The sequence below is a fragment of the Synchiropus splendidus genome, chromosome 16 (assembly GCF_027744825.2).
Source record: "Synchiropus splendidus isolate RoL2022-P1 chromosome 16, RoL_Sspl_1.0, whole genome shotgun sequence".
Classification (NCBI taxonomy): domain Eukaryota; kingdom Metazoa; phylum Chordata; class Actinopteri; order Syngnathiformes; family Callionymidae; genus Synchiropus; species Synchiropus splendidus.
In genome coordinates, this window is record NC_071349.1 from 15,499,051 (window position 1) to 15,513,609 (window position 14,559).

The window sequence follows — 14,559 nt, forward strand, 5'->3', positions numbered from 1 at the left end:
ATAAATAAAAAACCGAATTAATAATAATGTAAAAAAAATATATAGAATTTAAAAATACATATTATACAGTAGAAACATTGTACGTTTCTTGCATTTTTGGGAGAAATACATGAATCACCGTGGCGCTTCACTTACATGAGTCGAATTTATTGGCGGTCATTCTATTGCCATGCAACACGAGGGCGCTGTTCCCCCCATTATTAGAATAGGTTCTCTATTTGCCACAGGAGCTTCCATCATCCGCTCGTCCTGATTCTCATCTTGGTCCAAGATCGACTCTCCTCATCCCATGTCCCAAGCATCTGTGGCCCCTAATGTCTCCCAACATCTCCACATGAGACCTGATGCACTCAGTCCTCATCTTGTCCCTCATGTTTTAAACTCAGAAGTGCGATTCACAGGACACACTGTGCTCTCCAGCGTCTGCCTTGGCTCACTTCGTGGCCAGAACTCATATGAACTGCATGGTTTAATGGTGCCGCTCTTATCCGTCATTGCTGCGTTCTGATAATCGCTCAGGCGAGGAGAAACGATGATGAAACGCAGAGGAAACCGCAGCTCAGATGCTCTGAAAACAAGGGAAATTAAGGCGACGAGGGACGGCGCTGAAAATACATGGTTTATTTCCCCAGTTCAATTCAGTTAGTGTGGAAATCAAACAGCAGCAGGTGAGAGGAAACATTTTATTCACAGAGGCATCAGGAGAGTCCATCTATGGCTTGTGTACACACTTCAGGCAGGGGACGAAAACCGGAGCCGCACCCATGTTTGCTGAGGAGGAATGTTGCTGTCGGAGCGCCGTCGCGGAGGAATGCTACTGTACGGAAGCCTGACCCTGCTGGATTACATAAAACGTCTCCGCTGCTGCTTCCCAAGAGCCAACGTCGCTTCTTTGGCTACTTTCCTCAACGCTGCTTCTCAGTTTAGACCACGAAGATGACTAAATATAAAGTTAGCTCACGCTCCCCACACGACATCCTCAGAGAACAAGGCCACGTTCTGGATTTGACTAACCAAGACGGTCCAGCTCCGTTACGTCCGGTTCATCAATTTCAAATATTGGACTGGGGAAAAAAAGTCATTTGTCGAGTGGATTGAGGAGCTAATCTGAAGCTTAAACCTGTGTTTTAAAACTCCTTGTCAACATTCTAAAAACAGTTCTTGGAAACACTGGGTGAACTTTCAACACGTCCTTCTATTGTCGGACCCGGGGGCGACCTTCTTCCTGACCGCGCCCAACAGAGGGGTCTGAACCTGACAGGTGCTTCGCTGCATAAAGACTTTACCTGAGCTGCTACTGATTTATTTACAGTTGGGAAAACGGCAAGTTGGTTGCTTTAATACGTACTTTTCAGGCTCGAATCCCAGACGACCAAAGGCTGGCTGCCCACCAGCTCAGAGGCCAGAAGGCGCACCAGAAAACACCCGTGTGGATGACATGAAATCAGCAAGTTCACTCTTCAACTGCGCCGTTTCAAAAATCACGAGCCCATCACTTCCTGTTCTGTGGCAGCAGTGACAGCCACCTTGCTCGTCCTGAAATGAGTCTTACGACAGTGGAGAAGCCTTTACAGTCACATGACAACTATCACAACTAAAGGTGGTAAGGCCCGACGTTATTGAAGAGAAATGCTACGAGTCTGTTTTGAGATTCACATTATCAGGCAGCCATCTTTGACTCCCACACATCACTCATCTGGGGGTGGGGGGTGCAAATCCTTATTTCTAAAGCGAATGAGGTGAAAGCACAAAAAGACAAATCACTAGTTTCTGCTAACAGGCCTCCTGCGATTCGCCTATCTGACCTTGAAATTTCGGCTGATATTGAAGCCATTATTGCGAGTGTTTGCATGCTGGTTACCGACCGTGAACTCTCAAGGCACTGAGCCCTGAGCCAGGTGCTTCAAACCCCAAATCACTCCAAAGCCTTCAACACTCAAACCCTAAAAACCTCAGCGGCAATGGCGCTGCCTACAAGCTAACTTAGCTGCAAAACACGTAGCTGCTGCTGCTGCTAAAGAAGTCACCGACCGTGGTTCAATTTGGTTTGTACTAGCCTATCAATTTGGCCCTGGTATTTTTGGCATATTTCATTGCATAGTTGATCAACGACAGCAGGGCTGGTGCACAAAACCGACATTCTGGGTCGCATCCCTACAGTGTGGGTGGGCCGGACCATGAAAAGGGGCGGAGCCTCTGGAGAATATAAAAGCCTGTGAGGAGCCACACATGCACACAATTCCAAACAGGAAAAATATATATATTAACTTTGCATTAAAAAAAGAAACTTCAGGTGGAGCCTCGGCGTGGTAAAAGCTTGGTGAGAAAACGTCTGTGACCAAATAGTTCTGAGGCACTGGAATATCTCTGTGCATGACAGTTTGTTCGGCAGTCTCGGGGTGACGGTGAGGGGAAGACCCTCCCGGCCAACAGTCCAGCTGTCTGGCTCAGCCTATATTCATCATCTGGTCCCGGCCGGCCCAACAAAGTAAGAACATTCAGAACCTGAATCCAGCAGCTCAAGGGGTTTGGGGAGGTCAGAGTGGAGTGTCTGTAATCCCCCTGTGAGTTTCCCCCCTCAGTGCAGGTACTTGATCCAGGAGGATCTTCATCCAGGTAGAACAGTTTCACAGCATGTTGAGGGGCCAGATCAGTCCACCGGGCCCTGGAAGATCAACTTGGCGAAGCCCTGAGTGAGACCCAGCTGAGTGGCACAGAAGGGACATGCAGCGTGGAAAGCGTGGGTCCCGTGGGGCAGGGGGATCTCCGCCCAGTACTTCACAGACTTCTCAGAGCACACGTGTCCACAAGGAACAAAGGCGTGGGTGGGGGCCCCGGGGTCCACATAGAAGGCGGGCTCGCAGCCCAGCCACAAGGGCACATAGGGGCCCACCATCCTGCACATGGGACACTCCCGCTGGGTGTTGGGCTCCTGCTCGGAGCGGTGGCCCCAGTTGTGATAGCCGTGCACGTGGCCGCACGCCAGGTAGACCCAGGGCTGCTTCTCCTCCAGCGAGGAGAGGGCGCGGCTGCGCTGCATGCTGGGGAAGGCCAGCGTGTTGAGGCCCACCGGGCACTGGGGCCGGGCGGCGTTGATCTCCTGTCGCAAGGCCTCCAGGTGCTTCTGGGTGGGGGTGTGAAAGAGACCCTCCGCCGTGCGCCACAGCAGCGTCGCTCCACACAGATCCACCAGGGAACCGTCCTGCAGAATGTTGCTTTCCATCTCCACCTGCAGGGGGCAACATAAAACACAAGCTCTACACCTGCTGCTCAAGCTTTTTGATCAGCCACCGGCTACTGACCAGTTTCCCAGGAGTCTGTGCTGAGCGAGTCTCTCTGAGGGTGTAAACGTCCCCGCAAACAGAGATCTCCCTCCACACGCCAGGCTTGGACTCTTCGGTAAAACCGCCCTTCGGGTGCATCACCAGCACGCCATTCGTCGTGAGGCCGTCCATGTGGCCATCAGGGTTCTTCCATTTGGCTGCTTTCTCCTGGGCACAGCAGACTGGTTCAGTCCGACAGCAACCGTCTTGCGCTTCACTTATATGTGATTCATTTTGTTATGATAGTTGTTTCTATATTATGGCTATTTAATAGCGGGTGACTTTTTTTTGCTGATGCTTTGGGGATGTCTTGTTGTGCTCATCTTATCGGTCTAAAGAATATTTTATTTATTTTGTTATGATATTTGTTCCTGTATTATTGATATTTATTATTTTGTCTTGTATAATACATTGTTTCTACTCTACTCTAAGATCTGAAGAACCATCCAGTAGAATAGCTCCACTAAACCCTCTGTATACAGATCACTTACCCCCAGGAAGATGTTCTTGGAGGAGTCAAAGCCGGCGGCATAGATCCGAGCGGTGAAGGGCGGGTTCCGTTCGCAGACGACTCTGCAGGCGAACCTCGAGATTGTGCTCTGCGTGATTGGAGTGTCGTCTCCTTCATGGCCTCCCGCTATCGTGTCGGTCACCACAAAGTCAATCGGACTCTCAGTGGATCGTCCGATCTGAAAGGAAAACACAAGCAGGTTGTGAAGCTCTGGACAGCTGCTGGGCCTTGGTTAAACTACTGACCAGACGCAGAAGAGCATCTTCGACCACAAAAGTTAGCCAGCACTTATATACACAAAGAACAAGTGAATTGAGCACATCAACGCTCTTTCGGTCAGTAGAACAGGCTGAGAAAGTTCACGCAGCAGCAGGAAGATCTCAGTCTTCAGACAAACAAGGGCAGCTTCCTCACATCATGCCACCGAACCCCAGCTCGCTAAACGTTGCCTGCTGTGTCTGCACTCGCACACATGGACGGAATAAAGAGCTGAATGTGACGCTGCTGCGCCAAGTTCCCTCCAGTCATGCTCAGCGTTCACGTTCACAGCGGCAGCTCCACAGAACAAACGCTCGCACGTGTTCTCCCCAGTGGTGCACTCATAAACAAAATATGTGCAGGATTACAGCAACTGCAGCTTTTTCAAAGCAGTGAAAGTGCAGGAAAGGGACATGAGCATGACCACTGTGTTGTGAAATGTCACACCCGGGTGCCAGGCGAGCTCATCTATCCATCTCTTAATGCTTCTCTGAGGTCAGCAGCCAGAGCTGCTAGTCCAGAGGACCTCACCAGGGGAGCCAATCAGGAAGCTTCAGGCAGAAACATGAGCGTAGTGTTGGTACCTGGAACATGTCCGTGTCTTTGTCATGGCTGTACTCCACCACCACCGTCTGGTTCCTGGACAGTGTGTACGAGATGCTGTGCTGGCCTTTGCAGTTGACGGCCTGAAACGACAACAGATGGCAAACTTACAACCCACAAAACACACACACACACACACACGTGCTGATCCATTATCATGTCAAACACTTGCTGCAGGCTCCACTGTCAGGACAAACAAACGCTTTACAGCGCCGCGTCGGAGGAAACACAGAAGCGACACTTTGATGTCGGAAGTTTGTGGCTTCCACTGCCGATCACAAACAGGAAATTCCTCAGCAAATGTCTTATGTAAGTATTACATCACCGCTGTGGTCGCTGCACAAACAACCCCGAGTGTTTAAAAGACTTACTCGGCAAATGTTTGCTCTAGATAAAGACAGAATGTTGATCACTAAACAACAGCTTTGACGCCCTGTGAATGTCTTCATCAGGTGCAGGTGTTTTTTTAATGAGCTTCACGTGTCTGTCGACTCAGCAGGATAAAGCAACAGCTGGCCATGGACTGTCGACCCTCACCCCCACAGGGCCATTTGTGGCCAGCAGATAGACATGGTCGACGGTTACATGGAGCCGGGTTTCGTCCTCCACCTGGAACTTACTGACTCAGGTCCAGACTAAAAGCAAGAGGCATAACCAATGCATCGGATTGGCCCATGGCTTCCTCCCACCGAGACAAGCTCAGGGTGAGGGGCGTACCCAAAAAAGATGGTTGCAGAACTGAGGTCCCCATTTTAACACAAGGAATGCACTGCGATTCCTGAACATCACTCATGTGATGCCATGACCATGAATCGACCTGCATGTAACACAGCACACATCTAGGGCCATAGTTTCCCAAACCTATGGAGTTGTTTTGTGGGCAACAAGGGGGGAAAGCGGGAGAGGAACTCAAGCTTAGTTTGATGTGGCTCAAATTCATTCACAGGATTATGGAATTTCACATATCTGAGGAGATCTGGAACACATCCCAATGCAGGAGTGGCAATACATTGCGATACTGTAAGTTCAGCAATATATTCTAATAAGAACCAACATGTTAAGGGGAAAAATCAGATAATGCAGCACAATATTATGGAAACAAGTTTATTCTTATGCGAGTCCAGTTTGATTTTCAGTTCAATTTCCTACAGAGGAATGAATTCCAGTGTAGACAAAGAAAACAAATACAGCAGCGTATCCGAGTATCTGACTTATTATGTCAAGGCAATATGACACTATCAAGCATTGCCATATTTCACCAAAAATAGCCATACAATAATTCACAATCAAGTATCGCAGTATTTGAGCAAATCTATATTTTCTTACACCCATAATCATGACCCCCATATTGACTAATCTTATTACCTCTAGCATCCTGCTTAATGACCCATATTCCGATGTGTGGACTGAGCTTCAAGGATCAAGACTAGTGTCAAAGAATCCCACTGGGACGTGCGTTACCCTGGTGAAAACCTATGAAACCATACTGACACCGTACCGTTTCCTCAGAGGCACGAATCATATTGCGACAACCTCAAAGATAGACCGCAACAAAAATAATGCATGAAGGTTAAGAAGCTGTAATGTTGATGTTGCTAACACAAACCAGCAAATTGCACAATTTCCTCCCACCGCAGCACAACAGTCACGCCACGGCTGAGGAACACATGTAGGAAGACGTGTGCAAAGTCACACCTCCATGACAACGATCGTAAACTGCCCACTGGCTTGAGTTGACACAACCCTGCTTATCCACAGACAAATCAGGGAGGGAGGGGCCACGCCAGCCTCTCCGTCCTCAACTCGACACTTCACCACATGCCGCCATCATCCAGCTTTAATCTGCAAATTCCAGTCCCCAAACATCCCGTCCATCCGCTGTCACGTGCAGGAGACGGTGAGGGAAAGTGGGTCATCGGCACTGCCACTTTCAGCAGCGGCATCAGAGACGGACGGGGACAAATGTCGGCGCTCGCATGCAGTCCTGTTCACTCCAAACAAATGTTGCCGCACCTGTTTAACAGCTCACGGAGGTTTGTACACAAACCAAAATAACACATGGTTTTACTGGACCACAACGGCCCCCTTCACATGTCCTCCTCTGTGGTCCAAGGGTAAAAATAAAAACCCGGCAGATGACCGCCAGGAGGGGAGTCAACATACAAGAGAGATGCGAAGGCAGGAGTTGCATCACAGGAGGCATTTGTGATGTGGCATGAAAACCCCAGTGCTCAGCCACGTGAGCCCTCACAACACACACACTGAGAACAGCAGCCTCAAAGTAGCAAATGTGTAGATGCGAGTCTGACGATCAAATTAAAAATGCTTCTTTATATATATAGAGGACATTAGACCATCTTCCAAACCACATGAACTTTAAATACAGCGCGGTAGTTTGACCTTTACATCACTGCTTCAGTCAGAGGACGTGGTTCTCCTTGACCATCTGCTGCTGCGCCATCAGCTGTCAGCAGCGCAGGAGCAAAGACGACTAGTAAAGGCAGAGAACACAACGTAAAAGTTTACAGCCGTCCTTTCTCTTCAAAACCGTCTATTTCCGACCCTGTTTACAGCAGAGGGTCATGGGTCAGACAACTGCCACAACTTCCGCCTTTTTATCCCAGGACTTGCTGCAGCAACCAGAGGGGAAGAAGGTCGTCCTTTAAAAACAGACTATGACCCACTCTGTTAATGGCTTTACCTTGCTTGAAGGGTGTCATGATTAAGTGATCTGATTGCTGAGCCTTATGACTGACATGTATCCAAGAGACAGAGCAGAAATATGAAGAATTAACTAGGAATGGGTGAGAACTTATCGTACACGATATACAGCCAAACACAATCTCCATGTGAACATGACGAGACTGTGACGGCGCGCCACGCTCTCCAGCTCCGCGGTGTTTGACAGCCGACACTGGATTGTGATAGTTGTAGTGAGTGAGGTGGACTTTGGTTCACGATCGTAGTTTTAAACTTATTTTTAATGCAGAGAACCTTTGATAGTGGCACTGGTCGACTCTGAGTCTCTGAATCCCTGTTTATTTTATGAGATGGAGTGGTCCTCATGGGTTCTCTGGCGCGGTCGTCTGCCTTGGTTCACATCAACACATGCAGGTCTCCTGTTGCGCTGGCACCTCGGCGAAATACCGCGGTGAAAATAGTTGGATATTGGACAGAACTCCGCTCCAGCATTGGCAGCGGCGTCCTCTTCCATGTCCCCATTAGGGTTCACTGATCGTGGACACACTCTCACAGGCAGCACTAATGCTACGAGCCGGCATCAGTTAGGGACCATCAACAAATTCTAAAACTAAAAAAACTACCATTTAGGAATTGTGATATATATATTTTTCAATAGCATCTAGGAAATGTGTCCACATTGGTCCATAGTTCAAGTCAACTGTTAAGAGACTTGAGACACAGCAGACAGACGGCTTACTAGGTATCATCATAAAACAGTTTCAGTAGAGACTGTGTCCAAATCTTGAAATATAATGAAAATGTATTTATCGTGACAATTATCGTTATCACCGAAACATTTATTGCTACACATTTAGATTTATTAACTTTTTTTGTCCATATCGCCCATCCCTAGAATTAACTGATGATATTCCATCACGTATTCACCTTGAGCACCTGACTGTGGTTCCACAAAGGTGAAACAACAAACTAGAAGTTCAGTTCGTAGGAGTTGGAAGCTTAAAGAGGTCCTGGTTCCAGTAAAGGACACGTGAACAAAAACAGTACGGTTCAACAGGCTACTGTAAACACCGTCACTCTGGGAAAATTTATTTTCAGCTGACGTGAAACGGCACTTGGTGGTTCTGTCACACCGCCACATAGAGGGTCCAGGCGGGAACTCATGACTCTGAAGACGCCAGAACACCCAAGAACACACACAGTCCTTCAAACACAAAGTAGATGACTCATCAGAACATGAGCGTACCTTGCTGGCCTGCGGCGTGTTGAGGATGTGCACCGTGCTGGGCTTCACGCCGTTGGCTTTGGTCCTCTTGTATAAAGCAAATCTGCTTTTCCGTCTTCCTCGATCCCCGTTTGGTAGTGAGCCATTGTACCTGCCACAGAGGACGAGGAAGTTTCAATAAACAACAAGGGCTTTTGTGCGGCGATTACAGCAAGCAAACATAGAGAATTAAGTTTGATAAGAAGCTTGGTCGGAATTACATCACTGGAACTGCTCTGTGCCCAATTAGCAACCCAAGCATTACCTTGAATAATGTCTCGCGTTACATAACGCACTCTGTGGATTCGGTGAGTGAGCTGCAGCTCTTGTGCTCCGGACTCAAAATCCATGGTGAGAATTCAAATGACTAAACAAGGTGTCCCAAAGACCGGTCAGAAATACCTCAGATCTGTGGCCGGTAACCCTGGGCTCATTAGGAACCGGAGGTACAGCAGGCGGGTGAGGGGTGCAAATGTGTTCAAGCACCTGAGCGAACAGATGCTAGGACTTTCTATTCAGTGCATGTAAATAACGTGACAGAGAGGGAACAAACTGCCTAAATGGAGCGCTCACACTGGCAGAGGTACCAAAACAACAAATACAAGGGTTGCGTTTACTGAGGCTGCACCTAAAAATACAGACACCATTCAATAACTCAACAGTCAGAGATTATTTTAGTGACCTTTGTCGCCATTGCCCCAGTCATGATGATCTGATTGTGCTCCAGAATAGGGGAGAAGAACAGGACCCCCCAAAGGTTCACCAACTGGTTCCTACAGCTGTGACACCCCAGGACTGCCTCACCCCAGCTCGCACCGTCTGTCACAATGCAGCACACGACCTGGCGGTATGGAATAAGCCAAACACTGCCAAAAGATGGTGGTGCGGTGGAAGGTTGACAGCAACAAATACACATGAATTTTTCAATCAAATGCTGTTCAACCAGAAAAAAAACCCCGAAAAGCCAAGACATGGGACTGACTAGATCACCTTCCAAGAGGGCGACAAAACCTCTCACTTTCAACATGTATATTTAAAGCACTCTTTATTTTTAAGCGCCAGACTAAATATACTGATATGAGAGGCACCACTCTGTCAGAGCCGCCCCTGTCAAAATGGGTAGTTCGCGTAGCAGTTTCAAGAGGCAGTGACATTTCACATACATTTCATTAATCAATCGATCAACCACTTTACAATCTGAATTCAGACCTCACATAGTACACAGAACCTAGTAGAAGTTAGATTAGATCAGATTTATTTGTCAAACATATTTTACAACAACGAATGAGTGCAGTGTCAGCGCTCCTTCACGGTCAGTTGAGTATGACTCCGCCTTTTAAGGTAGCGCCGTAAGGTGGGCCGTGAAGGATGTGTTCTCTGTCGTCAAAATCCTATGGCAACCCTCGGAATACATCGGTATATATTGAGATATAAATATATCTCAAGAAATTCTGGTTCACCGTCCGTCTATTAAGACCTCAAATTCATCTGTGCTGATGAAGGAGAGGAACAGTAACTTTCCCAACAGTATCAGAAATGAACCATCAATTTGCCAAACTTGCCAAAGGGGAAAATGGTCTATATGGAAGAGTGGTAAGTTTTCTACCAGTTCCACACAGTCACTGGATGACACCAACTCAGGCCTGCCAGGATAAGGAGTAGAGGACACAATTTTGAGTTGTTGTTTTTTTTAGGTTAAAATGTCCTCTAAGAGCAGCAGCACCAACTGCCACCACTGCAGCTAAGCTACTTACTGGGAAAAGTCTGTGGCTGGACAAGAATATAAATGGAACTCTGTTCTAACTCACCATTCTCAGACAAAGTTTTGTGTAAACAAAAACATTTCAACAATCTGTGATAGTCGTGTCAGAGATAACTCAAGGTCAATGTTCACACTTGCTTTTCGAAGGGAAAAAACGTAGGCCCTGGATCAATAGGTCCAGTCTCTCCACCATAATGGACAGAGGAAGCTGGGGCAAGGGGAAGAGTGGAGCTGATCAATCCGTCCTTTCTTGCCTTTCCAAGATACCCACACATCCACCCCCGCCCCTCCACTGCCAGCACCAAACCCATTCAGAGGGCAACCATGCAAGTAATAATAAGCGCTGCGGTCATGGTAACACACCGCTGAGTGGCCGGCTGCTCAGACGGGCTTTGTTCCACCCCGTCAGCTATCTCGTCTAGCATCACTTTCATCAATGGGGTGTGATGTCAGAGCAGCAATTGTGCCGCATCTGATTCCGTCTTCATGTCAAGGACGGGGATGAAAGGGATCGGCTTCAAAGGCGCCACGTGTTCGGCCCGCGGTAATTAAGAATCAGCACTTTGGGTCCCTTGTAATAAGCAGGGTGCCTGTCGTGCCTGAAACCACACGACATCCTTTTTGCGTCTTGACTTTACTTCACTTCAAACAAAAAAACCCACACACATGCCAGAAGTCCTGACAAAGGTTAGTGGGACAAACTTCCACCACACGTGTTTCTCATTGGTAGATAATCAAAGGATGCGGACAGGGAATATGCTGTAATGTCTGAGGCTCCACAAACACAGGGGCCGCCAGACGTAAACAAAGACAAACGCAGCGCTGGATTTTACTGGAAGGCAGGACGAGACTTGTATAATGAGCCAGCATATTTACAACCAGCTCTGATGGTCGGGCTGAACTGGTGTTGTCGCCTTCAGACTAAACTGGATTCTTCCTCCACACAGAGCGAACTGGCTCTGAGTTTCGTCGAGCATTCTTTGATCAGCTGACAAAATAAATGTGACTTAAGAGGTTTCTAATAAGAGGACTGAACAGGAACTGGACGAGGAGCCAAGAGTTTCTGGATCGGAGCACAAAGGGATTCTTGGCAGGCTTGATATTCTGATAGAGGAAGCTGTGAGTGTGTGTGTATCTCAGGCGGACTTGTTGTAGACCTAAAAATGGTGCTGAATGACAACGCTGAAGCCCGACAAATGATGTACAATAATCCCTCACCATGTGTGTTTTCCTGACAAACATTTTAAGATGATACACCGGTCAGTATCATGAGCAGTGAGTGGCTCAATATCATATCCACTACAGCATCAGCTTTGTTCAGTTCACATGCATGTGAAATCACTGGGCCTAATCTTGCTCTGCAGTGTTGTTGTGTAAGATATGAAATTGTGAGTTGGTTTCCAAACTGATGATGAAACGCCATGAGTTTTCTGGCACAGCTATAGAAGGGAGTGTGGGAACGGATTATGGGAGCGAGAGGAGGCTTTTTTAAAAAGGCTTTTAATATAGGGTTTCCACCCTTATCATGGGTGGAAACTAACTTTTGAGGAAAGAACAGTAAAGTCGGGGACAGAACCAGAACACTCGATGTTGAAAGAAAGACAACATGAAACAGCCTGTGATCTTTCACATGTGTTGGTTAAGAAAAGTTTCTCATTCAGTTAGCAACAAGTGGATGAGTAACAAAAGTGGGAAGATGGAGAAGGAAGGTGACCTGATGAACATGATTCACTTCCATAGGTCATGATGAGATTGTGATTTAACAGTGTAATAAAGTTGGATTGACTGCAACCCTATATGAGGGTGGGAGTGTTTTAGATTGGCTCTTTAGACGTCACAATTCTGTATTTGGTGACTATATATGGTTCGGCCTCCAGGGGGAATCTGGGGGCATGCCGCCTCAACCACTTAAATGCCAGTGCCGTGACATGGATAACTGCGGGATCACGATTACGACGGGTCCACAAAGGCATGAGATTCGGCAAATTCTGATCTAATTCTGAGAAATTACCAGATGAAAACACATGCACCAATGATCAGAAAGTTAGGGCGTCCTGCTGAAAGAAAGAGGGCGTTCAATCTGTCGCCCCAAGCTCTTTGACAGAGAAGAAGAGCATCTTCCTAATTCACCTCTGACCAAAGTTGCACAATTGTGATGGGTAGCACTGTGGCATTCAAACATGTCCAGCTGCAAATATGAAGCCTGATTTAGTCATTTCTTTACACCAGCAGATGACGTTGAATCTGAGCAACATTTGTGGGCCTGCACTACATACAGTTTGAAAACTACTCTAATAGTAGTGGAGGCTGAACGCAACATGACCATGGTCCTGTCGTTCAGATATGAGGAAGAAACATCAGTAAACGTTATGCAATACATATACAAACTGGACGAGTGACTTTACTTCCATCCCAAACTTTGGGTCACACTGACCCCTTATACAGCATGAGTTCCTCTCGAACCACTTTTGAAATAATGATATCAAAGCTGAATATCTCACCGAATAATTACTAGTCGATACTTATGAAACTGTTTTGAGTACTGTCCCCATCATTGTGACACAGACATTGTGTTAAAACAGGAAGAAGAGTGGCAGGTTCACATTGTTTTGGATGGTGATTTGAGCACATTTATTTCGGCAAACTATCTCAATATTCTCCTCGAAGTTTTTTTTGTGTATTTTAATTGTGGTTTCAAACACACTCAGAACAATGTGCTCTCAATGAGTCATTTTGAACCCAGCACTGGTATTTTGTAGCCTGGTAAATGATGAGTAAAGAGGTGTCTGTCTTCTTGTTGGGACTTTTGATGAGTCTGATGTTTCCGGAGGCTCCTTGGTCGACTGAACCCAGAGTAAATATTTGTGTACATCGCATATGTTTGCTCTGAAACACGCAAATATGCCGTGGGAGGTAAACAAAATTATTTTTTCAATAGTCAACTAACGATAAATAAACCATATTCACCACTCATTTTTGTTGCTATATGGGTCCACACCATGAGTGTTATCACGATCCACGTTAACGACAGTAAAACATGCGTAAAAACAGAACTTAAAAACGTGTGTTTAAGTTTTGTTGTCATTGGTTCATAACCTGTTGGGTGACGTCATCAGAAGACGCAAGTTAAGACCTGTTAATGGTCACCTGTGCTCCCTCTATTGTGGTCCGTGACTAAAGAGCCATTTGGACGCCTGAATAAGAAGAGAACCCCGGGCACTGGGGGAGGGGTCCAACCCCACTTCCGAATTCCTAAAACACCATGGATCCGACTCAAAACGTGGGAATGATGGCGGGATTGTTCCGTACCTTCACCTAGTGCACGGCCACCAACATAAACAAACGGGATTCAAACGAACAGATATAGGCTAACGCTACTAACTTTAGGAAGTTACAGTCGACCTGTAACTGAAATGTGATTTAAATAAAGTTGTGCGCGGTGGCTCGGCTGTTGGCAACACTTAGCAAAGTTAGCTTCACCTCTGCGGTGAACAATACAGACCGCATCCAACATTGGAGAGTAAAAAAGTTGAAATAAAGTGACGGAAAGGAGTCGGTGAAGTGCAACAACTCACCCCAGGACCACCAGCTCCCCGTACTTGACCGGGTCTTTGGTCGGGGCGCAGTTCTCTTGGCTCGACGAAAACATGAGGCTCCGCTAAAGTGTTAGCTGCACGACAACTTCACAGCGCTCGCACCACACCATATATCCACCAGTGTGGCCTCACATGGTCCAAAAGAATCCGGTTCGGAGAGATAACGCGGTCTTGAAAGTTCCCCGATGCGACATGGCGAGTCCTAACTTGGTGTTTGACTCCGCTCCGAGGCAGAGACGACGCAGAAGGACCGGAAGACACCACTCGCTTCTTCTTCACTTTCTACAGCGGCGTCCGGATACAGACTTTCTTTTGAAAGCCACGTTGCTTCCTCTATCAACCTCATCAAAATATATAACTAATATATCACATAATCGTGTTGTGTGTTATTGTAAAACCAGAAAATAATATGAGATTGAAACAATAACATTTCCGCGCAACCCCCGCACCATCGCTGTTGGTTTGACCCATGTATTATGTAAACAAAGGTACTATCTGCGATTATTCCATTTTCTGTCCTCGGATTTGGCTTTTACATCGCA

The 14,559-nt window shown here is 47.0% G+C and overlaps 1 protein-coding gene across 1 annotated transcript; it reads right to left on the bottom strand.

Annotated features, from left to right (window-relative positions):
* Positions 1–293: 293 nt before the first annotated feature.
* On the bottom strand, positions 294–14,248 carry peli2 (pellino E3 ubiquitin protein ligase family member 2). The gene is made up of 6 exons (XM_053845667.1): positions 13,997–14,248; positions 8,642–8,771; positions 4,677–4,778; positions 3,815–4,012; positions 3,303–3,491; positions 294–3,229 (listed from the first exon to the last, which is right to left on the bottom strand). Exons 1-6 carry the CDS (start codon positions 14,068–14,070, stop codon positions 2,651–2,653), a joined length of 1,272 nt encoding a protein of 423 aa, XP_053701642.1. The 5' UTR covers positions 14,071–14,248; the 3' UTR covers positions 294–2,650.
* Between the last annotated feature and the right edge of the window lie 311 nt (positions 14,249–14,559).

Coding starts and splice junctions, on each gene's coding strand:
- peli2 (XM_053845667.1), bottom strand. CDS start 14,070: ATGTTTTCGTCGAGCCAAGAGAACTGCGCCCCGACCAAAGACCCGGTC. Junction 4,013..4,676: donor AAGACACGGACATGTTCCAG/GTACCAACACTA, acceptor TTTTCCTTTCAG/ATCGGACGATCCACTGAGAG. Junction 3,230..3,302: donor CACAGACTCCTGGGAAACTG/GTCAGTAGCCGG, acceptor TGCCCCCTGCAG/GTGGAGATGGAAAGCAACAT.